The sequence below is a fragment of the Citrus clementina genome, unplaced genomic scaffold, assembly GCF_000493195.1.
Source record: "Citrus clementina cultivar Clemenules unplaced genomic scaffold, Citrus_clementina_v1.0 scaffold_3, whole genome shotgun sequence".
In the NCBI taxonomy this organism is placed as follows: Eukaryota; Viridiplantae; Streptophyta; class Magnoliopsida; order Sapindales; family Rutaceae; genus Citrus; species Citrus x clementina.
In genome coordinates this window covers 2,453,892-2,480,604 of record NW_006262339.1, presented here as the reverse complement: position 1 = coordinate 2,480,604, position 26,713 = coordinate 2,453,892, and the positions used below count along the sequence as shown (strand labels likewise).

The following is a 26,713-nucleotide window of genomic DNA, read 5'->3' as shown; positions in this document are numbered from 1 at the left end:
TACGTGCGCTAGTCTTGGATGTATAACATAGCATCTTGAGTTACGTGCGCTAGTCTTGGATGTATAATATAGCATTATGAAACTTACGACGAGACGTACCAAATCCAGAATGCTTACACAATTTTACTCCGTGGTCAAACAAAAAATTCAGTTTTTTTTTGTTCGTTTTGTGATTTTTAATTATTTTCTAGTTTTTTCTACTACATTCAAGATTCCTATCTTTTTTTTTCTAATTTGTTTATTTTGATAAATTCGTGATATTTAGAGTTACTATAAAAATGTCCAAAAACCCTATTGTTATTCATTCAGATTTTTTTTCAATAAAGTTTCATTATTTATAAACTTAATTTCTCTTAATTATCAATTTTTTACATTTCTGCATTTTATGAGAATCAAACAACTCAGAGGTGTATTTTGATCTTATCTATATTTAAATGTATACGCAATTTTCAAACTTTATTCACACAATACATGAAAAAGTAAAGAAATTTAAAAATTTAAAAACTTTATTAATCAATTATTTGGTTGTCTCAGCTTTTATTCAATAACAATTGCATAAAATAAATCTTATTCATTACTTTGAGACAATATAAAGGGTACCGATCAAGCATCGAGGATGCTACCTCACTAGATCGATTACTAATTAATTTGATGCCCGGGCTGCTCTGATCACATTAATCACTTCGTCACTTACTCGGAAAGATTTGGTTAACACTTCATCGGGTATTGGAGGTGTTGTGTCAAAAAGAGTAGTGAGTGAGTCCGAAACGCCAGGATTTTGAGTATTGAAAATAGGTATAAAGGTGGCCGGCCCCTTTCCAACATTCAGCTGGAAGTGAATCAGCGCTCTAGGAATTAAGAATACCATCCCGGGAGTCAGAACCTTTGAGAAAAAGGTATTATTAGTTGTTACTAAACCTACGAGCACCTTTCCTCGAGTAACAATACCAGCCTCGGTTCCACGAGGGTGTGTATGAGGCGGGTTTATTCCACCGACACCCAAGTCAATTCGGAAGAGTGAAACTCCTTGAGTATTGACCACTGGAAAGCCAAAAACATCACCGAGTGTAGCTCCACGTTTAAAGACATCAAAAGTGGCTGCTTCTTTGGAAAAATCCGTGAAGAAATCATCAGAAGTTACTTCTGACTCAGGTTTGCAGGGGAAACCATTAATAGAGCCGGAAGCATTCAAATCCGCAACACAGATGTCTTGTAAAGGATCAGGGTCACTTGCATGGGAAGGGAAAGGGAGAATCAATAACACTATCAAGCAGCATAGCAGCCCAATGAGTGACGTTGATGAAGAAGAAATCATGGTTGTGATTAAAATCTAAATTTACACAATTAATGGCAGCAAGTAGTCTTTAGTTGTTGATTTAAAGGAAGATGACGGATCTATTTATATTAATCCTTGGAGCCTGAAAGCGTGATTAACATTACTTTGAATTAAGTAAAATATTAATGCCAAAGAATTGGCAGATCGATGAGGTTTGTTGACTTTCTGAATTCGGATAGCGCGTACAGATTATTTAAATTGTTACGTAACCTGGCCTTTGCAACCGGGAAAGATAATGAGCCAAAAAGAACGTCTCATTGTTTTGGCTTTCTGACAATATAACTAAGTAGTTTGAATGTTTAATTTTTAAAGGCGCTGAAAGATATTTAAAATTTAATGCTAGAATAATGTACTTTGTGCAGATAGTTATGAACCGGCAGTGCTCCCTTTTTTTAAGAGTTGACGTGATAATTACGAACCGGAAACTAGTGGAATTGTTAATGCGTGCAAGCGACATTCATATTCTGATAAGAGAAGTTATAAACATATATGGTCTTATTTTGGTTTTGAAGTGCTGCATCTATCGTCATGAAATAAAAGTTATTAGTATATAATAAATATGACTTTTAAATGAAAGTTTTGATAAAAATATAATAAAAATACTGTAAGTGGTTTATTATGTAAATGTTAAATCAAATTAACCTAATTTCCAAACCACAACAATAGGAATTTATCAAACAATTTACATCCAAACATAAATTTATAAGTCCAACATATATGCTCAAGAGGAAATGAGGTTAAAAAAAAAATCAATCTCAATTTTATTGTTTATTTTGACACAAAATTCATCTTTTTTTTTCTCCTTATTTATTTACCCTCTCCTCCTTTTCTCTCATCTTATTTTCTTTCATTTCTTCAAACCAAACACAAGTACTATAACCGAAGCTACAGCTGCACAACTATGATCCAAAGGTTCATTTGGGATTGAGGTGATGTACTTTTTAAGCTACTGCTGCTGTAGAAAAAAATTATAACTATCAAACAAAACTTAATAAAAATAATGCATCAGCTATGATATTGAGGACGAAAATTTTTAGACTAAGATGCAATATGATATTGAAGCAGCGTGCTAGATTTTTCAATTAAATTGTTCATAATACTAAATACATTCAACATATAGTTTGATTGAAAAAAGAAGTTTTTAATAGAAAATTGTAGGATCAGAATCAGAATAATGAGATTATTTAATTGTTGGCTTTTTCGGCTTTGTAAAGCGTGTGTTAACAAAGATCTAAGCTGCTTTTAATTTGATATGGCGACGGAAAAAAAAAAAGATTGAAATTGAAGACGTGGTAGAAGTATGTACTTGGTCAAGCGTGAGTATGAAGTTATTTCTTGTTGTTTTTGGTTATTTGATTCTGGGATATAAACTCTAGCTTTGATATGTAGCTACAGGTTGAAAATTAATTAAATACACTTTACAGAAGTACTACGTCAAGATAATGAGCCGTCTCTTCTTGTTTAAGTAATTTCTTGGAGTTGATATTTGAAACAAACAAATCAACATATTAAAAAGAGTTGAAGCAGTCTATTCTCCTATTATATACTTAGTGATTTCAAAGTCATCGAAAAATGAATCCGTAAACCTTTACCTAGTAGCCAGCTTGTTGATGACGATTAATTATCCAATCCATCAATTCTCAGGGATGGGGGAACAAGTTTGTTGATGATGATTAATTATCCAATTCATCAATTCTCAGGGAACATTTATGACTGGATAAATAAGATTCCTCATTCAGTCCTAGCATTACAGCCGAGTGAGAAATCAATTAGCTGCATAATATTTTTTGATTTGATTTTTGGTCCGTGAAATCTAAATGACAAAATCTTTTAATTTCGTTAATTGAAGAGTCGTCTATTCTTTTTTCTCTACACTTACATCCGTAAAATATATATATATATATATATTTTTTTTTAAATTAAGGTACACATACTTATGAGACTCTATCCCAGTTCTAGGGAGACCGTTTCTTACGCTAGAAGTAGACCCTGTCCACAATAATAGGATAGATTAGAAACACTTGCCTTCCAACGCCCTGATCTTTGCATTGAAAGTACAGTTTACAACAAACTCTGAAATCTTCAATGAGGTTTCAGTACCTTGTAATTTCAAGGTCGTGGAATTTTGAACCCATTTTCAGCTAGCTAGTAGCTTATTGAGATTTTATCACCAGAGTTATTCAAATTCATGATGATAGATTATTATTCAATCCATTAATTGAAGGCTATCTTCAGGAAACTATGGAAGCTTGAGCCAAAAAAAAAAAATTTAATTTCTTTCATTCCATTACCTGACGCACCAAGTATTAATTAATAGAGAAGCAATAAGATCTAATGCTTCTCGTATGCTGAAACTAGTAGAATAATTGTATTACAAGAGCCAATAAGTTTTGAGTTAATCATTTAATAAAGAATTGTCACAACAAAAATCTCTACCTAACCGGGAGCATCCGAGCATGCCTTTTTTTTCTGATTTTTTATTTTTTGGCATAAGCAACTGCTGTTTTTAATTTTTGCAGTTGGAAACTTGCTTCAATGGGTAAGAATGTTTTTTTTTTAACATTTTTAAACAATATCAAGGGAAAATGGATATTTTAATAAAGATTTTTTAACATCTTTTATTCAAATTCAACAAAAAGTGGTTTATTGATACAAGTTACAAATAAGAGGTAATTTGGATTTAATCATTAGTGGTGACATGTAATTCTGCATCTTGCTGCCTCCCAAATAATTTTCCTATTAATATTTATATTATATTATATTATATTATGTTATGTTATATTATATGATATGATATGATATATGATATTATATAGATATAGTAGTTTTCTAGTTCATAATTGTAAAGTGCGGGAAAGTTTTAAAACTGCACGGTTTTAAAGGCCTACAGTTTTAAGCCTTTAAAACCATGTGGTTTTTCCCGCACTTTAAGATCCTGAATTGAAACATTTATTTATGTTCCAATTTAGAATTTTAAAGTGTGGGAACGTCCGGAAAAACGCATAAACTGTGCGGTTTAAGTGTTTCAAGTTGTAAACCTTTAAAACCCCGCAGTTTTAAAATTTTTTCGGACTTTTCCTGCACTTTAAGATTCTGGACCAGAAAACTATACTAGATGGGTTATGTTGAGGAGGAAAGTTTTTTGGTTGAAAACTAATAGGATTTTGAATAAGTGTGCTAGATGGTGTCAAGAGTAACATGTTGTATTTTATTTAGTTCAATTAAATTATCCTAATACTAACTTACACGTTCATGATTCAACATATAATTTGTACAAAAAGAAATTTAGGGGGGAAAAAAAAACTTTATCATAATATGGAATTCGAGGTACATTTAGCATGCAAATCGCCACCATCTTTTCTTTATTCAACAATTATTACATAAAATAAATCTTATTCATTAGTTCTGAGACATTATAATGGGTATCATCAGGTGTCGAGAATGTTAACCTAGCCGGATCGATTACTAGTTTGATGCCCGGGCCGCTCTGATGGTGTTGATCACATCATTACTGACTCGGAAAGATTTGGTCAACACTTTATTGGGAATTGGGGGTGTTGTATCAAAAAGAGTAGTGAGTGAGTCGGAAACGCCAGGATTTTGAGTATTGAAAATAGGTATAAAGGTGGCCGGCCCCTTCCCAACATTCAGCTGGAAGTGAATCAGCGCTCTGGGAATTAGGAACACCATCCCGGGAGTCAAAACCTTTGAGAAAAAGGTATTATTAGTTGTTACTAAACCTACGAGCACCTTTCCTCGAGTAACAATGCCAGCCTCAGTTCCACGAGGATGTGTATGAGGCGGGTTTATTCCACCGACATCCAGGTCAATTCGGAAGAGTGAAACTCCTTGAGTATTGACCGCTGGAAAGCCAGAAACATCACCAAGCGTAACTGCACGCTTAAAGACATCAAAAGTGGTCGGATTTTTAGAAAAATCTGTGAAGAAATCATCAGAAGTTACTTCTGAATCAGGTTTGCAGGGGAAACCATTGATAGAGATGGGGGCATTCAAATCCGCAATACAGACGTCTTGTAAAGGATCAGGGTCACTTGCACGGGAAGAGAAAGGGAGAATCAGTAACACTACCAAGCCGCATAGCAGCCCAAAGAGTGACACTGATGAAGAAGAATACATGGCTGGCTGCTGTTAAGATCTAAATTACAGAATTAATGTCTGCAGGTCTTTTTGTGTTGGTGGATTGGATGGAAGGTGATGGATCTATTTATACTACTCCTTGGAATCTCAAAGCGTGATTAACCAAAGATTAAGCAGATGAGGCTTATTGACTTTTTGACTTTAGTAAAATATTAATGCCAAAGAATTGGCCATCGATAAGGCTTATTGACTTTTTGACTTTTGGATATAAAGCGTGTCGAATATTTTTAAATTGGTACATGATATCACCTGGGCATTGCAACCGTGAATGATAATGAACCAGAATAATGTCTTGTTGTTTTGGCTTAGTGACAAAAGGATAGCTTATAGTGTTTTGTCTGATGAGAGTTTTTGGACTTTAATCAATGGAAAATTTCTATATATATATATATATATATATATATATATATATATATATATATATGTATGTATGTATATAAATAATTCTTTTTTAGTGAGGATTACGCTATCATACTATATGGCATAATAATTTTCTTGTACTTCATTAAAGTGCTGGAACCTTCATTGAAAATTTTCCATATATAAATATAGAGTTAAGTAACTTAATTTTAATTGCGCTATATATATATATATATAATTTTGGAATTATAATGATATATTTTGTCAATATAATCAGGAATCGAAAATTTTTCACCTTATTGTTTAAGAGTGTATATGTTAAACACAAAATTCATTTAATAGATTAATAATAGAAAGTTGATTTCCTTCCTAATGAATCAAAAGCAATTTAAAACTTAAGTTGATGATACATAAAAGTTGGATTGAAAAAGAAACTAGGTTTCAAAATAATGAAAATTTTATTGCAAAAGTGTGAATGGACAAAATTAGGGGTTTTGGGGCCCTTTGATAATAACTCTAAATATCACGAATTTACTAAAATAAGTAAATCTAAAATATTATTTTATAATAAAATTCTTATAATCAAAATAAGGACAACAAAACAAACGACGCCTAAATCTAACATCTAAAAAAAATAAAAATAAAATTTTGGAAGTAACAGGAAAAATAAAAAAATAATTTCAAACAGCTAAACAATAACAAAAGAAATAGAATATCTCAATTATGACCCCCCAAAATGGACACATGTAACTAAATTATGACCTCCGAAAAATACTCTACTCATCCTATGCAACCATCCTATAAGTTGCAACATTCAATAATGAGATGTGAAGTAGTCGATGAATATGCGGCAATTTCATAGTGGTCAAATATTGACACGCAACCTTCCGCGGGAATGTTTGAAGAAGACATACTTCAATGACAAACTTCAATGTCAACTGCGGGGTAGTGTGATAGCCAATCGATCCCTTCCATTAATTGTGATCAGCAGAATATGCTTGGGTTTATTAATTAACTTTGACATGGCCGTTGATCCCGAGCTATTCAACCGCCAAACTTGACCCTTTCCTTAATTCCTTTTAGATAAACGTATATCATCAAACAATTTTAGATTTCTTAATACATTCCAGAGTCATTAACAAAGTTAATCTAATGCTTGCGAACGTGAATAACATCTGTATTCATTGACTGCATAACCCGTTGCACCAACTATAAATCAATTGATATATTTAAAAAAAAAATGGATTTATTGAGACGTGCAAGCAACATTTCGTGAATACATTACAAATCGGCGCGAGTTCCTTCTATTCTCAATCATCAACATAAGCTTATGTTGTCTAAACACATTTTTGTTTCATTTTTGGAACACCCAAATTTACATAAAATGAAAAAAAAAAAAAGCTGAAGGAAAAAATAGGAGATGACTACCTTTTTATTGAAATAATAAGATTATTACATAAAGTTTTAAAAAATAATTTTTTTATTTATTTAGGAAATTATTTTATAACTATTTTTAAAAAATTCTATTATGTTGTTGTCAAAATAGAGAAAATTATGAAATGAATGATTTAAAAAAAAATTACCAAAACACTATTTTAGTAAAAATTATGGAATAAGATTTTGTGATGTTTCAGATACAATGTATGCCTGTGGAAGGCTTTGTTTGGTGTTGTTGGAAAGTCAAAAAGATCTCGCTATAATACAAAAGTTAAAAATGTTTACTAATTGTAATTTTCTAAAATTAATTTAAATAAAAATAATCATTTTTTATCAAATAAATTGAGTTAAAAGAGCAACAAATAAATTGGGAATGGGTTACAAGAGCATCAATTGTTGTGTAAATTTGGAGTTCATGATATGATTCCTTCATCCATGTTCTACGGATAAAATAAAGTGCAACAGCAAAACCAAAATCAATATAGAAAAACGATTTAATTTGTTTTTCAACTCAAATTAGAGGTAAAGGATAATCAGTTTATAAAAATTTTAAGGTTCCTAAAAGGTTGATACCAATTTCTTTCCTTTGTAAGCTTTAGGGTACTACTACGTTTTCAAGAATGAGGAATGTATCGTAATAAATTCAGAGTATTTTTATCACATACATACATGAAAAAAAAGTACGTTATAAATGCCAAAAATAGAAAATTAAAATTAAAATTTAATTTTAGAAACTAAAATTTATTTTTAAAAAAAATTACAATCAATAATAAATAAGTACTATGTGATTATTTGGTATGACTTATTCAATGGCCATAAGTGATTATTTAATCTATTAAGCTCTTATAATAATTTTTGGTGTTGTTTGGTTGTTTTTCTAATAGAACTTTTGAAGTTTAAATAATCTATTTTACCTCTATGAACAAAAACTCAAATTTCGAGTTTTAAGAGAAAATATCTAAAATATCCTCTACTTATTTTACAATCTTATTTTATTTTTTTATGACATAACTTTAAAAAACTTGTCTATTAAAGTAATTTCATAAATTTTTAATAAAAGCTTTTATTGACAATTAAACAACTAATTATTTTTTAATAGAAACTCTACTCAAATAAGCTCTACTTGAAAAGTTATACCAAACGGGGGCTTAAATAAGTTATTCATTATTTTTATTATTTCAATTTTTTTTTTTTGGGTTGGTGAGATAAAAACTTTATTAGAATCAGAATCATAATACACTCAAGTTATCAATTTAAATGTGGTGGAAAATCTTCCCACCAAATATAAGAATAAAAAACTACATAGAATATTTAGCTAATGCATTTGCTTTGGTAATTGCAACTGCTTCAGCTCAGAAATAATTCAAAGCACCTCAGAAAAGATCTAAAATAGTTCTATGACTTGAAGCAAATTTGACTGCAACTGTTAACAAAATAAACCAGCTGCACTAGCGAACTGTAAACCAAAGCGCAAGGATTCTGCTTCAGTGATATCAACCTCATCAGAAAAAACCACATGAAAAGCTCCCGTAGCCATCACCAAACCTTCATGATTTGGCACAACGGCACCGTAACCCACTGCACCCCGAGCTAGATCAACTGCTGCGTCTACACTTAATTTCACCCAACCTACTAGTGGCAACTACCGCACAACACTATCATCCCCACACACGACACTACTCAAATTAGAATCAAGAATAGCCACACCACAACTCCCAAAAGATTCGAAAATTCTTTGAGCCCGTGCATAGATGGCTTGTGGTGAACTAAATTGCCTTCTGAATAATAGCTTATTTCGTGCCCCCCAATTATTCCACGTAATCGTCACTATCACTTTCAATTGGTTCGGTTGAATAGGGAGAACAAAAAAATAATAAAGCAATGAACGGGTTTGATTTCAGTATGTTTTCTATTTCACCGGTAATTTTATTTTTGACATATTTATCGAATTATTTTATCGCGGTATATATCAAATAGAATGACCCATGAAAAAAAATTAACAAGACAAAAAAATTAATAAGTATTAGGCATTTTTTATTCAATAATTATTGCAGGGGTACCATTAATGGATATTGAGAGGCTGGAAATACAGGAATGAAATTCGGATTATAAAAGATTATTTGAAGCCTACAAGGAAATACCAATGAACGAGGCCGATGGAAGCAACAAATTGCATAGATAATGCCATGGAAAAATCAAAAGTAAAAGAAGAAGAAATGAGAAAAAAAAAATCTCGCTTTCCTTATTCAATAATTATTGGTCGTCTGGACTTTACTCTTTATTCAATAATTGTAACATAAAATAAATCGCATTTATTAGTATATATATGTTGGCACACTAAAGCATATTGATCAAGCACCCAGGATGTTAACCTAGCTGGACCGATTACTAGTTTGATGCCCGGGCTTTTCTGATGCCATTTATCACATCATCACTTACTCGAAGAGATTTGGTCAGCAATTCATTGGGAATTGGGGGTGTTGTATCAAAAAGAGTAGTGAGTGAGTCCGAAACGCCAGGATTTTGAGTATTGAAAATAGGTATAAAGGTGGCCGGCCCCTTTCCAACATTTAGCTGGAAGTGAATCAGTGCTCTGGGAATTAAGAACACCATCCCGGGAGTCAAAACCTTTGAGAAAAAGGTATTATTAGTTGTTACTAACCCAACAAGCACCTTTCCTCGAGTAACAATGCCAGCCTCAGTTCCACGAGGATGTGTATGAGGTGGGTTTATTCCACCTACATCCAGGTCAATTCGGAAGAGTGAAACTCCTTGAGTATTGACCGCTGGAAAGCCGGAAACATCACCAAGTGTAACTGCACGCTTAAAGACATCAAATGTGGTCGGATTTTTGGAAAAATCCGTGAAGAAATCATCAGAAGTTACTTCTGAATCAGGTTTGCAGGGGAAACCATTGATAGAGATGGGGGCATTCAAATCCGCAATACAGACGTCTTGTAAAGGATCAGGGTCACTTGCATGGGAAGGGAAAGGGAGAATCAATAACACTATCAGGCAGCATAGCAGCCCAAAGAGTGACGCTGATGAAGAATACATGGCTAGCTGTGAGTAGGATCAATTAATATCTGTAGGTCCTTTTGTGTTGGTGGATTGAAAGGAAGATGATGGATCTATTTATACTACTCTTGGAGTCTGAAAGCGTGATTAACATTACTTTGAATTTAGTAAAATAATGGCAAATTGTAGGATCAGAATCAGGATGAGATCGTTAGATGGCTTTTCTGACTTTGTAAATTCTTTGTGTTAATAAAGATTCAAGCTGCCTTTAATTTGACATGGCGATTAAAAAAAAAAAATTATAGACGCGGCAAAATTTTTTTTTTTGAATGAATGCGACGTCGTAGAAGTTATTTCTTGCTGTTTTTGGGTATCTGATTCTGGGATATAAAGTGTAGCCTTTTATATGTAGCTACTAGAAAAAGGTTTGAAATTAATTAAATACGCTTTACAGGAGAACTAGGTCAAGCTAATGATGAATTCGTAAAACGTTTACCAAGAGCTTGCAGATTCCGTCAGACTTGACCGACTGATAATTTCAACAAGAATTTCGTGCGGAAGTTGCCGCAAGACTAGATCATCATTCATAAATTAATATTCGCATCCAACGGATGGAAAATTAAATTAAAAATTAACAGACCCCATGAAAAGTCATTCAATATCACAGACAATAGAAATATGGAGTCAGCATCGGAAAATACCTTCTCTGAAAAAACTTAAGCGAGTGTGTTAATGTAGTGACAGCGGCTGTTAATTTGGTTGTTCAGTAATGAATCTGTGAAGAAATGTAAAGAAGCAGTCGTATATTGTATATGTGTACATCATTATTCATAACAAATAATTGTACATCAAACAAATAGTTATACATCATTTACTTATACTGGATACCATTCGACAAGAATTATAAACCCAGCTTTGTTAAGATCATTAGATTCTCCTGAAGAGTCATCATAGACTAGCATTTTCAACTAAACATAGGTATTATTTAAGCAAATGATACTTGAGATGTACAAGTCACCAGAATGATCATAAACATGGCAATGATATCAAAACTTTTCTTCATATTAATGGGTACAAATTGAAGGCCTTCTGGTAGGTGTCGGATTTCAGCTGAATTAGTTGATAGTGAACAACAAAATGAAATTTTTTTTGAATGATTACCTGAACTGGGTATTGGGTATTGGTAACAACGACATCCGGCGGTGGCTGCTCTCGTGGTTGGTGATCGTATTGTATGTGTCAGTGTGAGGGATGAATCGATAGAGTGGCTAGGGTTTTTGAAGTAGAAAAATACGAAGTATTTATATTTTTAGTAAAAAAAATAGGTTTGAAAAATATTTCATTATGGCGGTAGTTTTGCCACTAAATAAAAAAATGACTCCTTAACCAAACGGTCGTGGTTCAGTTGGTGGCACAGGTTGGGTAAGTGGGAAGAGTTTCGGGTTCGATCCCCACTAAACACACCATTTGGGAGGAATAAGGAGCCTTAACTGTGACTACACCCCGAATCCGGATTAGTGGGGGCTCAATGCAGTCGCTGGAAACCGGGTGATTTAAACAAAACAAAAAAGACTCCTTATCCCAAGAAAAAAAGAGTCGTTTTATTTTATTTTATTTCATTATTAACAATAAAGTTCTGTTCATAATACTAATTTTTAAACAGTTACATTTCAATGACAATTGATTTATTATGTATTAATAGTGAATGAACTTTATAATGCCTATGAATGAATTGCACATCAATTAGTATATATATTTCATGTAGCCACCTCCGTTGCGCGTTATTACACAAATTAATTTGGTATAAATCTAAAAATATAATTATCATGTCTAGATTATATGATTGTAAAATATGAAAAAAAAAATATTATTCAATGTTCTTTTTTCTTTAATATGGATATTACTAAAATTCAGTTATTGTGAATTTATAATTATCAATATTATATTGCTAGTTACGTAATAGAATTTGGTTAATGAGAATTGTAATGATAACTAACAAAATCATTGTCTTATTAAAAAAATAATAATTATAATAGGAAAATAATCTTAAATATGGGCCACACCATACACAATTACACACATTCTGATAAAATAATTCATAAAATTGATAATAAGTATCATAATTGAGTTTAATTTAATCAAATTAATAATGGCTAACACTGCCATTTCTGTTTGGCTATAATCCGAATTCTAGAGGGTGTAGTGGTTACAAAATTATATTTTGACTCTAGCAACTCCTAACTCTAATAATAATAATGATAGTAATGGCTAACAATGATAGCTATTAATAACATCAATTATAAAGTTGTGTTATAATTTCATTAATCATGATAACACTGATAAATTAAGATCAAATATTAACATTACATATATAAATGTCTATTACAACTATTTACAGAAATTATTGTGGCTTGAAAATAGTGATAAATATAAACATAGAAATATTATAGCACAAAGGAATAAATATGGTAATGCTATATAGAATAATTTACTTAATTTCACATAAAGTTGCTTGAAATAATTTACATAAGATTATTCGTGAGTATTATTCTAATATTTAGATGTTTCACGGTGTCCTTATAATGTGATCTAATTGCACTACTAATATTAGTTGGTAGTACTAATAATATTTTATTGGGAATTATGTAGCTTGGTATTATCAATAATATATTTATTTGAGAACTATCCAACGGTTGGATGGAAAATTATTTTACTTTCGATATTGGCAAGTAGGGATTTCCTTAATGGGCATTATGGGTTTTTTCTCTTTCAAATATTTAGGGGTAATATGATTTAGCTACATTTGAACTGCATTGTAATATTATACAATTAACAAAAAATGTTTTAAATAATTTTTAATAAAAAGACTTATAATGTCATATTAAAATAATATAATTAATTTATGATTTATTTTAATATAAATATTATTCTCATTAGCTTAGAAATTACGTAATTTAAGCATATTTTTCATTGCAAAGTTAAAGGGGATCTTTAATAGTTTTCTAATTTGAATTGATTATTTTGAAATTCAGTTAAAAGTAAGGGTGCTACGTGAACATTAGCTTTCATAACTGCCTGTTAATAGTGGTTCGGTAACCGGTTATAAGCGTAAAATCTGTCCACCGTTGGATTGCTCATATTGTAAGCCAATGATGGTTCAATTTTAGAATAAAAAATTAAATAACATAGAGTATAGGAGTAGATGAAATTTTACGGGCTGACCGTAAGTTGCATTAAATGTAACTTAGGCCGACCCTATATATATATATATATGCGCGCGCTACATAATAAACTTTATTCATAAATTCTATTGCACTTACCAAATTAATCTCAGTATGCATATTCAGTCCTCTTCTTCTTCATCCCCTTATGTCCAAAAATCACCCCCTTGTTCACATCCCGTAGTTTACCATGGAGTGTGCTTATCTTGTGCACGAACAATAGCAAAGGGATATGGCTTATCATTTAACTGCTTAGTCGAGGGTTTAAAGCTTAATTAGCAGAGACAAAGTTACTCTTTGGAAACAAATGAACTCGGAGATGGTGTATCGGCAGAAGAAACTCCACTTAGTGCTGGACTTAGATCATACCTTGCTGCATGCAGTAGACATCGATATTTTAGCTTCCAAAGATCGTGAATATTTGATGAAACTAGCATCAGACGGTGACCTGTTTAAGATGGCTGGTGAGTTATTTTTGGTCAAGTTACGGCCTTATGGTGAGTTGTTTTTGGTCAAGGTAAGGCCTTACATCCGAAAATTTCTCAAAGAAGCGAGCAAGATGTATGACATTTATTTATGTACCACGGGGATTCGATCATACGCAGTGATGATGGCTAAATTGCTTGATCCTAAGTGTGAGTACCACATCAGGTCGAGATTGATAACACGCGAAGATTTTAAAGAAAAGGGAAAGAAGAGCGGTGATTTGGTTCTGGGACAAGAATGGGGTGTCGTCATCGTTGATGACACGGAGAAGGTTTGGAAGGATCATAAAGAGCATCTCATGTTGGTGGGGAGTTATAATTATTTTAAAGAGAGAAGAAATAAGAAGAATAATATTCTTCAGAAATCCTTTTCTGAGAGGAACACTGATGAGAACGAGTTGAATGGGGCACTTGTGAATGTTCTTCGAGTTCTGAAAACAGTTCACGGGTTGTTTTTTAAGAATCCGGTTTGCAGAGATGTTAGGTGTTTCTTGGGGAAAATTCGGAGGCAGATTCTTGCAAGATGCACATTGTTCTTTAGCAGGGATGTTGATGATAAGGAATTTGAATTTCCATTACTCAAATGGAGGGCTGGTGAGTTGGGTGCTGTATGCACGGATGTGTACAACTTGTCGGTGACACAAGTGGTCTCCGTCTCATCAAGGCCAGGAACAAAAGGTCGTCGGTTGGCGGAGAAACACAACAAGTTTTTGGTGCATCCACAATGGATTTATGCTGCTTATTATCTGTGGAGCAGACAAGCTGAGAAGGATTATTTTCCACTGTAGATTCAATTTTTCTTTCTGTAATTAGTTTTAAAGTTACCTAGCTACCTACCTAGCAGCATATTTTTATATACTACTTGTTGATGCTGAAATCTTGTCTCCATTTGCCTGATCAGATTGGCTCACCAACGGTTGTACTGACAACGATGAAAACGCTGCACTCCACAAGCTTCTTCAATTTCTCAGATTCTTGAGACTCAAATCATTTTCTTCCTCTTTCAAGATCTGTGTTCACAGAAACAAATCAGATGTGCCGGTGGTTTTTCCGGCGAAAACACTTCGATGCTTAAGCCATTATGCGGGGCTTTCGAAAAAACTGTGTAATTTAAGTTCGTGCACACTAACAGAAATGTTATTAAAGAAAAGTGTGTTGAAGGCTGTTATGGAGTTAAATTCTGATACCAATTTGGCAGAGTTTTTCCTCTCTGTTTTTTGTCCATCCCTTCTCAATTGATTTTCCCGGCTTTTATAGGCAATCGCCCCACGTTCATAGAGCATTTTCCATGCCCGTCATTCTCGGGCGATCAAGGGCCTTAACGAGTCTCAACAATCAAACGTGGGTAAACGTGGGGCATCGTGTTCTCCCCAGCGGCTTAGAGCGTGGCAAAACTGTCGCGTTTTTGCGAGATCGTGCCCTCTTTTTGGGTGACAAGCTTCTGGCCGGTACTCATTTTCTGGTCGGGTTGTGCTCCATAAAGTATACGCCGCCAGGAATCTGCTCATACCATTCAGTCGAGGAGATTCACCCCCAGGAAGGAAATGGGGATATGCCCAGCTGGTACTCTTTTGTTACTCAACACTAGTCCCTCAGTTTCTGGTATTACGAGTGAAATGAGTTAAGACTATAAATTAAATGTTGAACCTGGCCACATCCGTTAAATTAGTTTACATACATTAAATCTTATAAAGTATGCTCAGATTTTTACAAATTAGACTACTATTACTATGTTCGAATTTTTACCCTCACTAATATGGGTTTGATTATGTTGCAACAGTGGTACCGTGCCACAGTTACAACCAGCCATTGGATCCACTTGGATGGAGGGTGTAACAGTAGATCCAAGTGGATCTAATGACTAGTTGTAGCTGTAGCACGGTACCACTATTGCAACATAGCCAAGTCCCACTAATATTCAAAACAGGTTTAATTTACTCGCATATTAGCCTACTAGTACTTTATTCAGATTTTTATTCTAACTAATATTTAAGAAACGTTTAATCTGCTCGCACTTTGTAGTAAAGAAAAAAAATATCTTCACTTAATTAAGAGAGAAATTAAGTGCCCGTATTACAATATGACAACTCGAATTGTGAGAGTATGAGTTCTCACGTGGCTGGCTTGTTCGACATACTTGAACTCGCTTATTAGTTATTACTCCACCTTATCGTAAAAGTCGAGAATCCTCAACTAGGGTTGGTTTTTGTTTACCTTGTTAAGGCATATTCATGTAAAACGAGTTTATATTGTTAGTACTTTCAGAGGAATGAGGAATATTTAAATGAAAGTAGCCACAATTTTCTGTGGCTTGGACATTTGTAGGATGACTGAGAATCAGAGATCGTCTGCTGGCTCGCTCTGCGATTGTCAATCAGTGAGAGAAAAAAGTGTTATGAAAATGAACAAAAAAGAGACGTGCTTGTTACATGTTTAATAAAATAAAAAATAAAAAAATTAAGTTGCAGAACTCTGCACCTAACGCATGAGAATCATCATTTCATTCCACTCGTATGATTGTGAGTCATAAAAAATATCTACGGCGTACGTTTAGAAAATTTAAAGAAAATATCCAAAATTAGGACCGATCTATAAAACAACCCGCTTGCCAAAATCATCATAATTTGGGTACTAAAAGAAAAGAAGGAATCAAAATTGGACCACTATTTATAAATTAGGACAAATACTCGGGCCATTCTCGTAAATAGTTATTACTTTTCACAGAGAGAATGAGCTGGCAGGAACCCCCACTGAAGCGCGGATGGCCCCACTATAAAATAATCACATCACAAATAAAACGCCTCACTTGCACAGACGCATCAGAGCAGACTCGTAAGAGCAGCCAGCAGCAGCAACAAGAACGAAAGCACACGCGCATTTATGATTTATTCAGTGCTGCTGAACCGAAACTGAAACTGAAACTGAAACTGAAACTTTAAACCTCTTTCTCGTTTCCTTGTTTCCTTGTTTCTTCCTATGGCGGACTCGTACTGCGCAGATTGCAAGCGACTGACGGAAGTGGTGTTCGACCACTCGGCCGGCGACACCATTTGCTCTGAGTGCGGTCTCGTCTTGGAGGCCTACTCCGTCGACGAAACCTCCGAATGGCGTATTTTCGCCAACGAGTCCTCCGATCACGACCCCGTTCGTGTCGGTGGGCCCCTCAACCCTCTCTTGAGCGGCGGCGGCCTATCCACTGTTATTGCCAAGCCTACTGCTGGCGGCTCCACTGAGCTTTTGTCTGGCTCCCTTGGCAAGTTGCAGGCCCGCAGTTCCCATCCTGATAGGAACCTTATTCAGGCCTTCAAGTCTATTTCTGCCATGTCTGATAGGTGTAATTCTAAATTTAAATCTTGCATTTTTCTCTTCCTTTCTATTTTTTTTTTATTTTGCATTGGCTGGCCCCCACCCCTCCCCTTTTTTCAGTTTTTTTTTCCTTAATTTTGCTGTGTGAAAATCGTTTTCAGTTTTCAATAATCTAATGAGCTGTTTAGTTGGGCCAACTGTATGTATATATGTATGCAATTCTATATATGAAATGATTATAGATGGGCATTATGCAATATGTTTCTTGCTTGCAGCATTCTGTGAGAGAGACTCTATATTTTAATTTTTATTTAATTTAACGTGCACATGTTGTTGCGTCTCACTCTTGCAGTCCAGTGCTTACTTTATTGGTGGACATTTTGCTATACTAGATGTTCTTGATGAGGATTGTCTTATTCTTATCTGAAATGACCTGCAATTCGAAGATCAATAGTTTTTAATATATAACTTAAGATTTTTAACTAAAGACAGAAATACAAGACGCTTGCTGCATGACATTGTTCAAGTAGTAAGCAAACTTTTGTATAGTTAAGGAGGAGCATGTTTTTTTTATTTTTCTGATATGCCTCCAGGGGACGGACTTTACCTCATTGTTTGTGTTTTCGCGTATACCTTGAGCATAAACTGCTGAGACTTTCAATGAATAGCATTTTTGTTTCCCAAGTTCATTCTTGAATATTCCTCAGCTTTAGACTTGTACACTACATTATGCTTTGCTTAGTGAGTCATTGAAATATTTTTTTCTGGGAGTCATTTTCCTGATGAAAATATTGGTTCTTCATAGTTGAATAAATTGCTGTTATAGCTGATGCAAGATATGGGTGTTTCAGGTTGGGACTTGTTACAACCATAAAGGTATTTAGTATATGTAATAATTTCTTTTTTTTAAAATATAGAATTACTGGTGCTATTGCTTCTTCACTATTCAGACATACTGTTGATTGCTCTGTTACCATGTGTGCATTTGTGCATTTGAATTTTTCTTGTATACTTCTTGGAAATTGATTCTGCCTGAATACGAGGATTCTTGTGTCCATTCACCCAATTGGGTTGGCAGTCCTGAATTTCATAGTGAACTTAATATTATAAAGAACACTGGCAATGGAGGTTAGAAAGTGATGTTTGATTTGTCTTAGACAGAGCTCAGGTAGGATAAAGATGAAGGTTAGGAAAGAGTGAAAGAGGTGGGATGATAAGAGTTCAATAAAGGAAGAGTTTAATTAGCCTTCTGCTTAAGCTATACCCTTCTCAATGCCAACTAGCTTTGTTGGTATTGTCAAATTTACTCCAGTTAAGGCACTCGGGCCAACATTCAATTTATGGTTGTTGTTATCATACGTGTATAAATTTCAGGCTTGAGGAACTGAAAGATACAAACATGGCATTCATAGATGAATCAATCGTGATCTTAGGGTAAACTGTGGAATGTTAAGTAGTGTGGTCAAAACACACAAAGCTTCACACAAAAGATTCAGAACTTCATCATTGATTATCAATTGATTAAACCACAATTTGGCTAGCATATATCTTTTTAGAATTATTTTGTCTGATATTTTAGTATTTATGCTTCTATTTGGGATTTATATATGCTATCATATTTTAGTTTATCTTTCCTTTCTCGAACATGCTATGCTGGTTTCTACTTTCAAACGGTTTGGTCCAATCTTTTTGTTTTAGAGCTTTTATCATCTGCTAACTGTTTCTACTTATGACTTTAAGGATCGAGCTAATGAAATCTATAAGAAGGTAGAAGATCAAAAACCTCTTAGAGGACGAAATCAGGAAGCAATTGTGGCTGCTTGCCTCTACATTGCTTGCCGACAAGAAAACAAACCCAGGACTGTGAAAGGTACTGAGCAAACTTTCTCTAAAAATTTTCTTGATCTTCCGCTTTGCATTGTAAGGTTTCATATGCTAACTACATAGATTTCAACTAGAATTTTGTTCTGTTGCTAATGGGACAACAAAGAAAGAAATAGGACGGGCAAAAGAATTCATCGTGAAACACCTAGAAGCAGAAATGGGTCAATCTGTGGAAATGGGAACTATACATGCTTCAGATTATCTGGTGATATTTTTGTTGAATATTTTTAAAAATTTTTTCTTTCTGTTCGTATTGGATTTTTCTTCGTGTATGATTTTTTGTTCCTTGTGGCCTTATCTGTCTAATCCAATGCATCCATTTACATAAATTTTATCTTCAATCTATAGAGACGTTTTTGTTCCAATCTTGGAATGACGAATCAAGCTGTTAAGGCTGCTCAAGAGGCTGTTCAGAAATCTGAAGATCTCGACATAAGGTTAATTCTGGTTTTCTTTTCACTTTTCTTGGTAGAAACTAACATTCAACTTATAGTTTGGGCTTTTATGAGATGCATTTATACATTTCGGTGTTATGGATACTAAGAATATATTAGTTGAACCCTATGAACACATAATTATCTTTGAAGAAGAAAAATATAAGAAAGAAAGAAAGGAGTCGTGGTGGGGGAGAGAAATGAGTTTATTTCATGTGGTCTTCTCTTGTTTGATTGAGTTTGTCTAACTTCATTTCAGTAGATCTTCACATGGCTTTGGATCATAGACATAGAAGCTGTTAATGAACATTTGCCTTTTTGTCAAATGAAAGGAAGCATCAGATAACCTGTGGAGCTGTTTTATTTATTTGTTTATTTATCTCTCTCTCCCTCTCTCTGTGAAATTTTTTAACAACTCCATTAGAAAATTAATATAAATGAATAGTGTATGTAGATGGTGTCATTGGCTTTGGGTAAAACAAAATTCTTGCTTGCTTTCACAGGAGAAGCCCGATCTCAGTGGCGGCAGCTGTTATTTACATCATAACTCAGCTATCAAATGACACAAAGCCTCTCAAAGGTTAGAAAGCTATCAATTCTTTTAGAAATTATGCTTACTCAGATGCCATTCATGCCCCTGTTTTTGCAGAGATCTCCATTGTTACGAGAGTGGCAGAAGGGACCATCAAGAATGTCTACAAAGATCTTTTCCCTCATTTGGCACGGATAATACCAGACTGGTTTGCCAATGAGGAAGATATGAAGAATCTAAAGCTCTGAAAATGCAAAAGGTGATGGTTATGATCGAACGTAGCATATCCATGAACGTCGATGCTGCGTTCTTCGTAGAGCTCAATGCACCTTTCTTTTTCTAAAAGCTCATGTGAATACAATAGGCTTTCACTTCATCACAGCAATTAGCACTAACAACAGCTTAGTTTATGCACCGGAACAACCACAGCTGTTCAAAAACTACCTTTGTCTCAGTTGCTTTGAAGGAGCTCCACACCATCCGCACAACTGAACTGGAGTCGTTTAGCTTGCTTGGCTAACTAACTCACCTAAGAAGCTAATTCAAAAAACATCGAATTAATCTAAATCAACCTTATCCATTCTTTAGAATGATATGCACTAGTTTCAGCTTTGACAGATTTAAATTATTTCAACTAATATTAAACGGATCCTTATCCATTATAAAATCTGCACTTTGGATAATAAGTTTTTGTTCTTTACTACCAACTACCAACACTTTTTTTTTTGTTTGACAATACCAACTACCGAGACCTTAAATAATTAATAAATGAAAACATGTGTCATACTACCAACTTACTTTATTTGCCTTTTTGGTTGAGGAATGAGGAGGAATCCATGTATTACAAGTGCATGTTCCAAAAACAAAAAGATATTAAGAGTGAGTGCCTGCCTAATCCATTTAGGTTGCGTTCATAAAATAATATTCATGAATGGACGGCGGGCGATCTTTACAAATTTATAATTATTTATTATAAAACTTGGCGTATTGCGCAAATTGTAAAGATGACAAATGAATGAATACCCAAGTTTAGTCTCATAAGAGCAATGTCATTGTCACGCGGGGTATTATTGTTTTGGAGTAGGGCTATTTTTAAATGCCTCTCTTGACATTTCACGTAATAACAGTTTAATAGAAAATATGATAGGATTATTACATTTCTCTCCTGCTGTTAGTATTTCTGTCAGTATAGTATCAATATATAAGGCTACAATTGTAAAAGCACATTTTAACATTTAAAAAACTTAAAAAGTTAGCAGGAGTGGCATTGGTAAGCGCGAAATACCTACTGCATCACCCTATTACCTAGTCTATTTCATTATCCAAAAAAAAAAATCTCTTCACAAAAGTGTAAATCTTATGCAAAATGATTTACACTCACGCAACATTCACCCCTCAGCAGCTTAAGTGCGAAAACAAGCGAGTATTATTGAGTTTGAGGATCTTGATCATCACCATTTTGAACTTACCCATGAAGAAGACAAGCTTCGATGCTGATAGAAGACTGCCGACGAGCTAGTACAAACGGCGACGTGGTTCCGCGACCGGTATTGGAGCCGAGAAGAGGTTAGTTAAATTGCCGAAACCATGGCCAATGGAGGTGGCGTTTCTGTGACTTTTCATGGCTTCGATCGGTGGCTTTCTGGACACTTTCCGGCGGCAAGGACGGCATGGAGATGACCAGCGGCTCAAGGGCTTCCAATCGGTACCAAGCTCGACCGAAATGGTGGCCCGAAACGGGAGATTTGACCAGGTCACTATCGCGGGTTAGGTTAGAGCCGGTTCTTTCCTCTCTCTCCCCGTGAGCTTCTCTCTTTTCCTTTTTTTTTTCTCTCTATATAAAGGACTGGGCAAAAGTCAAAGAAAATAGGGTGTGGGTGTTTGTACTTGAAATTCACTTGTAGTCATACCCGAAAGATTGGAAAATTGGTGCTGCCATGTTGTGGATATTTGTTGTAAAAGATTATGGGTTTCGATGTATGTTGAATTTGCAGAAAAATTAATTTTTATATTAATTGATTTAATTTTATTTCACTAGAATCGCCGAACGAAAAGGGAAGAAATATATTTCCCACAAGAATCGATGAAAAGTAAAAGTAATGCATTTTCAAACAGTAATTCGTATTTTCCCCAAATAAAAAAGTCCAAGTGGCAAGGTACAGTTGACATGTTTACTCCATGGCTTCTGCATTCCCATTCTCATGTGCAATGGGCAATGAGCGAGAGATTTGGAGGAGAAGGGGAATCTCTACCCTTCACTTGACCAACATGAATAACTTTTTTTTTCTTTTTTAATTAGGGTTACTTTTTCAGCCTTGAAACTTGAAAGGGTAATTTTATCATTTTATCAGTCTACAAACAGCCAACCGAAGAAATTACTAATGGCAGGGGAGGGATATAAAAATATTATCATACTTTTTATTAAACTGTTATTACGTAAAAACTCATGAAAGGTATGTAAAAATAACCCCGAATAATAATAATTGCAATATTTTCTCCGTACCAAAAAAATAAACAATCCAAAACAAAAGAAAAATGAACAATAAATTTTTGCAATGTTACTTGTACTTGCCCCAAAGTTTACGCTCATAGGACTAACCCACGTGAGTTGATATGACTCGAGCATTTGTCTCCTTTCATCAAAAGTTAAGTCCAAAACATGACTAACAAGTCTATTCCACTACTGGTTTCCTTTAATAATAATAATAATGCCTTTACAGTGAGTGGCCACATATTTGCTGACACCTACTTTCTGGGTCGGGTCACCACTCACCAGAGTCCAAACAGTCTCTAAGTTTTTTTGGTTATACGTATCTCATTCTACTAAAAATTTAAATACAAAAACATCAGAACAAACCCATTATTCTCCTTGAAATTTGCGTTCTTATTTTCTAGAATTTTCGACACTCGACAGCTCCAATGATTTAAGGTTGAACAAATGATATGGATGGCTAGTGGCTACGGCTTTACAAATCTTGAAAGGACGTTATAAATTTATCATAGTTGTTGAATAATAGATTAGAAACGGGGAGCTGGCAAGTTACGGATTCTGTAACTTACAGTTCCAGCTTTAGCCAGCTCCCATACACACCCATTTGCTGACTTTTATAATATAAAGTTCGAAGCAGTGAGTGTCGTCATGCTTATTGTCATGAGATGACTTCACAGCTTTCATTATCATTGCAAAACGTGTCAAAAATTTCCCAGAAGTTTCCTACTTTCGTCCCCGATGATGCTACATGCAGATAGACAGCAGGCTGAGAGACAAGTGCAGAGTGCAGTCTCTTGGGAATGATTCTTCCCAAGCAAATCCCCAATCTTTTCAAGCCCACAAAATTGATGGGGAATGACTTGGAAATTTCTGAGCAAGCAAGATCAAAGCATAGATGATAGATCAATCCCCTCCAAGATTCGTTCACTTTATTTTGAAAATCAGCGTCAACGTCAACCAAGTCCCACTTTTCACTTAACTTTGCCTTCTTTCTTTGTCATTAAGCGGATCAAAATGTGACTTGTTTTTATTTACAGCACACGGTGTGGACTCGCCGACTGCATCGTTTGTCTTTTTCTATCGCGGTCCACGTAGACCCACCAACTGAATTCTATTCCATTCATAATCAAATAATAGAATTTAAACAGATCCTTGATGCACATTTCGCAAAATGTTTGCATCACTTTTGTTCAGACATTCGAAACAAAATTCACATTATTTGCCTTATTTAATTCATTATTTAAGAATACCTTGCATCATAATGTTAAATTAAATTAGAAGCGTAAAATAATCTTTTGACAAAGATTCTCTGACAAATTTATAGGGAAGCTGTAACAATAATACTTTTTAAAAATTTTATGGATGGTTTAAAAAATGATAGATTTTGGTTTTGGCTGAGTGGTGAACAACTACCTTCACAGTTAAGTATGATTGTGAGACGTGTTTGAATTTTCATGGTTGGCAAAACTCCGGGTCGAGTTTGGGTATCGCAATGCCCGGACCCAGCCCAGACGTAATTCTTAAATGTATGGGCTGTGTTTTTTAAGCTCGGCATCGGGCCAGATTTTAATCCGAGTACCTAAATTTTAGATTTTTTAATATTATATGTGTATATTTTTTTGGTAATTATATAAGTTTTAAATTTATTTCAATAAAATTTGACATGAAAATATAAACTTTAAGTGTTTTAAATTTTATATATGTGTAATAAATGAGTCAAATAGATATAAATATTTAAAATAATTAATATTTTTTAATAAAATTCGGGTTCCAGGTTTATCAAGTGATGTCTAAGATCGGCCCGACTTTATACCCGGGGCCCACAACACCCGGGTGCGGTCTAGGTCCGAACCAGGCCAATATTTTTGCCACCCCTAAACTCAACCTCACTCAATTATGCATAATTGTGTAGAGTTAATTTGTAAATATTTTTCTTTGTGAAATACGAGTGGAGTAGAAACATCTCTCATGTGTGAGAATTATTTTTCTGGACATGTACTTCATTAAATTTATTGTAATAATGTAAGTCTCAGTCATTATCTGACTGTAAATATCAGTGTAATGATCTGCTGTACAAAAATTTAATGTGTAATCAATATTAAAAAAAATGATAGATTTTAAAATTTTATAATATTTTTAGCCTTTTAAACATTTATAGTGAGAAAATGGTAATTTCCCCGTATATCACTTGTGTCCATAAAAAGCGGTGTTTAGTAATGACTCAATTCTCTACTCTTACCTACTCTGTTTTCTCATTCTTCACTTTATTTAAGTGACTAGCAATGTTATGATTCGAAGGCCTAACAAACAGAATAAAAGAAGCACAATTCACAAAGCTTTATCACAAATACAATACTCTTTTCGCTTGGCTTGGCCTGGCCTGAGTAAAAGCAACTGTAAAGCAAAGAAATATGGTGCCAGCGACAGTGACTGAGATGTTGGCAGCAATGGGTTCGACAATAGCAAGTTTCATGTTTGTGTGGGCTATCATTCGCCAATATTGCCCATATGAAGTTCGCCGCCACTTTGAAAAGTATACGCACAGAATCATGGGGTTCTTTTATCCTTACATCAAGATTTCAATCCATGAATTCACGGGTGATCGCCTCAAGCGCAGCGAGGCTTATGCTGCTGTTGAGGCTTATCTTAGCGTCAACTCATCCAAGAGTGCTAAAAGACTCAAGGCTGAGATGGGCAAAGATAGCAGCAACTTGGTGCTTAGCATGGATGAGTATGAGAGAGTTACTGACGAGTTCCGCGGGGTAAAAGTTTGGTGGGTTTCAAGCAAAGTCGTGTCAACAACGAGGGGCATGTCATATTATCCTGAGCAGGAGAAGAGATACTACAGGCTCACATTTCATAAGCGGTATAGGGAGATCATAACTGAGTCTTATTTGCAGCATGTAGTGAAGGAAGGGAAAGAAATCAGAGTGAGAAATCGGCAGAGGAAGCTTTACACAAACAGTCCTGGTTACAAGTGGCCAAGTTACAAGCAAACTATGTGGAGTCACATTGTGTTTGAGCATCCTGCAACGTTTGAGACAATGGCGTTGGAGCCGGAGAAGAAGCAGGAGATTATTGAAGATCTTGTTACTTTCAGCAAAAGTAGAGATTTTTATGCAAGGATTGGGAAGGCTTGGAAAAGAGGGTATCTTCTTTATGGTCCTCCAGGAACTGGCAAGTCTACTATGATTGCTGCCATGGCAAATTTGTTGAATTATGATGTTTATGATCTTGAGCTCACAGCTGTTAAGGACAATACAGAGCTCAGGAAGCTTTTGATTGAGACGACTAGTAAGTCAATTATTGTGATTGAAGATATAGATTGCTCGCTTGATCTAACAGGTCAGAGGAAGAAGAAAGCTGAGAAGTCGTCGGATGATGAGAAAGAAAAGCTGGATAAGGAGATTTCGCGCAAGGAACCAAAGGAAGAGGGCAGCAGCAAAGTTACTTTATCAGGGTTACTGAATTTTATTGATGGACTATGGTCGGCTTGTGGAGGGGAGAGGCTGATTGTTTTCACCACCAATTATGTGGAGAAGCTTGATCCAGCTTTGATTAGAAGAGGCAGGATGGATAAACATATAGAGCTCTCTTACTGCACATTCCAGGGATTCAAAGTGCTTGCGAAGAATTATCTGAATGTGGAAACTCATACATTGTTTGAAACAATTCAAAAGCTGATGGAAGATACCAAGATCACACCTGCCGATGTTGCTGAGAATCTGATGCCTAAATCTCCATCTGATAATGTAGAGAAATGCCTTTCAAGCTTGATTCAAGCTCTCAAGGAAGGGAAGGAAGAAGCAGAAAGGAAGCAAGCTGAGGAGTCAAGAGAGGAGCAGAGCAAGGAAAATGATGCCGACCCAAAAAACAGAGTTGAAAAGCAAGAATTATTGTGACTCATGAAATCGGCTATCTTTAGGAATAATTTTTCTACGAAATTTTTACGAGGAATATGTCTATGTTAATAGTGGAATAAACATCATCTTGGAATAAGTTGTGTAATAATAATACTACTACTTAACCTATTTGATTAGTGCCAAAAAAA

General features: G+C 34.6%; 6 protein-coding genes across 6 annotated transcripts; 3 read left to right on the top strand and 3 right to left on the bottom strand.

The window, feature by feature from the left end:
* Window positions 1–583: 583 nt before the first annotated feature.
* Window positions 584–1,315, bottom strand: LOC18050140 (germin-like protein subfamily T member 2). The gene has a single exon (XM_006439625.2). It carries the CDS (start codon window positions 1,313–1,315, stop codon window positions 644–646), a length of 672 nt encoding a protein of 223 aa, XP_006439688.1. The 3' UTR covers window positions 584–643.
* Window positions 1,316–4,668: 3,353 nt separating this feature from the next.
* LOC18050139 (germin-like protein 1-1) lies at window positions 4,669–5,519 on the bottom strand. The gene has a single exon (XM_006439624.2). It carries the CDS (start codon window positions 5,471–5,473, stop codon window positions 4,802–4,804), a length of 672 nt encoding a protein of 223 aa, XP_006439687.1. The 5' UTR covers window positions 5,474–5,519; the 3' UTR covers window positions 4,669–4,801.
* Window positions 5,520–9,679: 4,160 nt separating this feature from the next.
* LOC18050138 (germin-like protein 1-1) lies at window positions 9,680–10,348 on the bottom strand. Its single transcript, XM_006439623.2, has one exon. The coding sequence runs from the start codon at window positions 10,346–10,348 to the stop codon at window positions 9,680–9,682; it is 669 nt and encodes a 222-aa protein (XP_006439686.1).
* Window positions 10,349–13,849: 3,501 nt separating this feature from the next.
* LOC112100224 (RNA polymerase II C-terminal domain phosphatase-like 4) lies at window positions 13,850–14,803 on the top strand. The gene has a single exon (XM_024188990.1). The coding sequence runs from the start codon at window positions 13,850–13,852 to the stop codon at window positions 14,801–14,803; it is 954 nt and encodes a 317-aa protein (XP_024044758.1).
* A 2,029-nt stretch (window positions 14,804–16,832) lies between these two features.
* Window positions 16,833–20,659, top strand: LOC18050137 (transcription initiation factor IIB). The gene is made up of 7 exons (XM_006439622.2): window positions 16,833–17,347; window positions 18,173–18,197; window positions 19,062–19,191; window positions 19,280–19,410; window positions 19,554–19,642; window positions 20,143–20,219; window positions 20,289–20,659. The coding sequence occupies exons 1-7, from the start codon at window positions 16,992–16,994 to the stop codon at window positions 20,417–20,419; spliced, it is 939 nt and encodes a 312-aa protein (XP_006439685.1). The 5' UTR covers window positions 16,833–16,991; the 3' UTR covers window positions 20,420–20,659.
* Window positions 20,660–24,914: 4,255 nt separating this feature from the next.
* On the top strand, window positions 24,915–26,695 carry LOC18050136 (AAA-ATPase ASD, mitochondrial). The gene has a single exon (XM_006439621.2). It carries the CDS (start codon window positions 25,074–25,076, stop codon window positions 26,562–26,564), a length of 1,491 nt encoding a protein of 496 aa, XP_006439684.1. The 5' UTR covers window positions 24,915–25,073; the 3' UTR covers window positions 26,565–26,695.
* Window positions 26,696–26,713: the final 18 nt, after the last annotated feature.

Bases quoted from the DNA above. Each gene is read 5' to 3' on its own strand.
- LOC18050138 (XM_006439623.2), bottom strand. From the start codon at position 10,348: ATGTATTCTTCATCAGCGTCACTCTTTGGGCTGCTATGCTGCCTGATA.
- LOC18050139 (XM_006439624.2), bottom strand. From the start codon at position 5,473: ATGTATTCTTCTTCATCAGTGTCACTCTTTGGGCTGCTATGCGGCTTG.
- LOC112100224 (XM_024188990.1), top strand. From the start codon at position 13,850: ATGGTGTATCGGCAGAAGAAACTCCACTTAGTGCTGGACTTAGATCAT.
- LOC18050137 (XM_006439622.2), top strand. From the start codon at position 16,992: ATGGCGGACTCGTACTGCGCAGATTGCAAGCGACTGACGGAAGTGGTG. The intron at 17,348-18,172 runs GTGTAATTCTAA...TGGGTGTTTCAG, and splicing joins ATTTCTGCCATGTCTGATAG to GTTGGGACTTGTTACAACCA. The intron at 19,643-20,142 runs GTTAATTCTGGT...TTGCTTTCACAG, and splicing joins TCTGAAGATCTCGACATAAG to GAGAAGCCCGATCTCAGTGG.
- LOC18050140 (XM_006439625.2), bottom strand. From the start codon at position 1,315: ATGATTTCTTCTTCATCAACGTCACTCATTGGGCTGCTATGCTGCTTG.
- LOC18050136 (XM_006439621.2), top strand. From the start codon at position 25,074: ATGGTGCCAGCGACAGTGACTGAGATGTTGGCAGCAATGGGTTCGACA.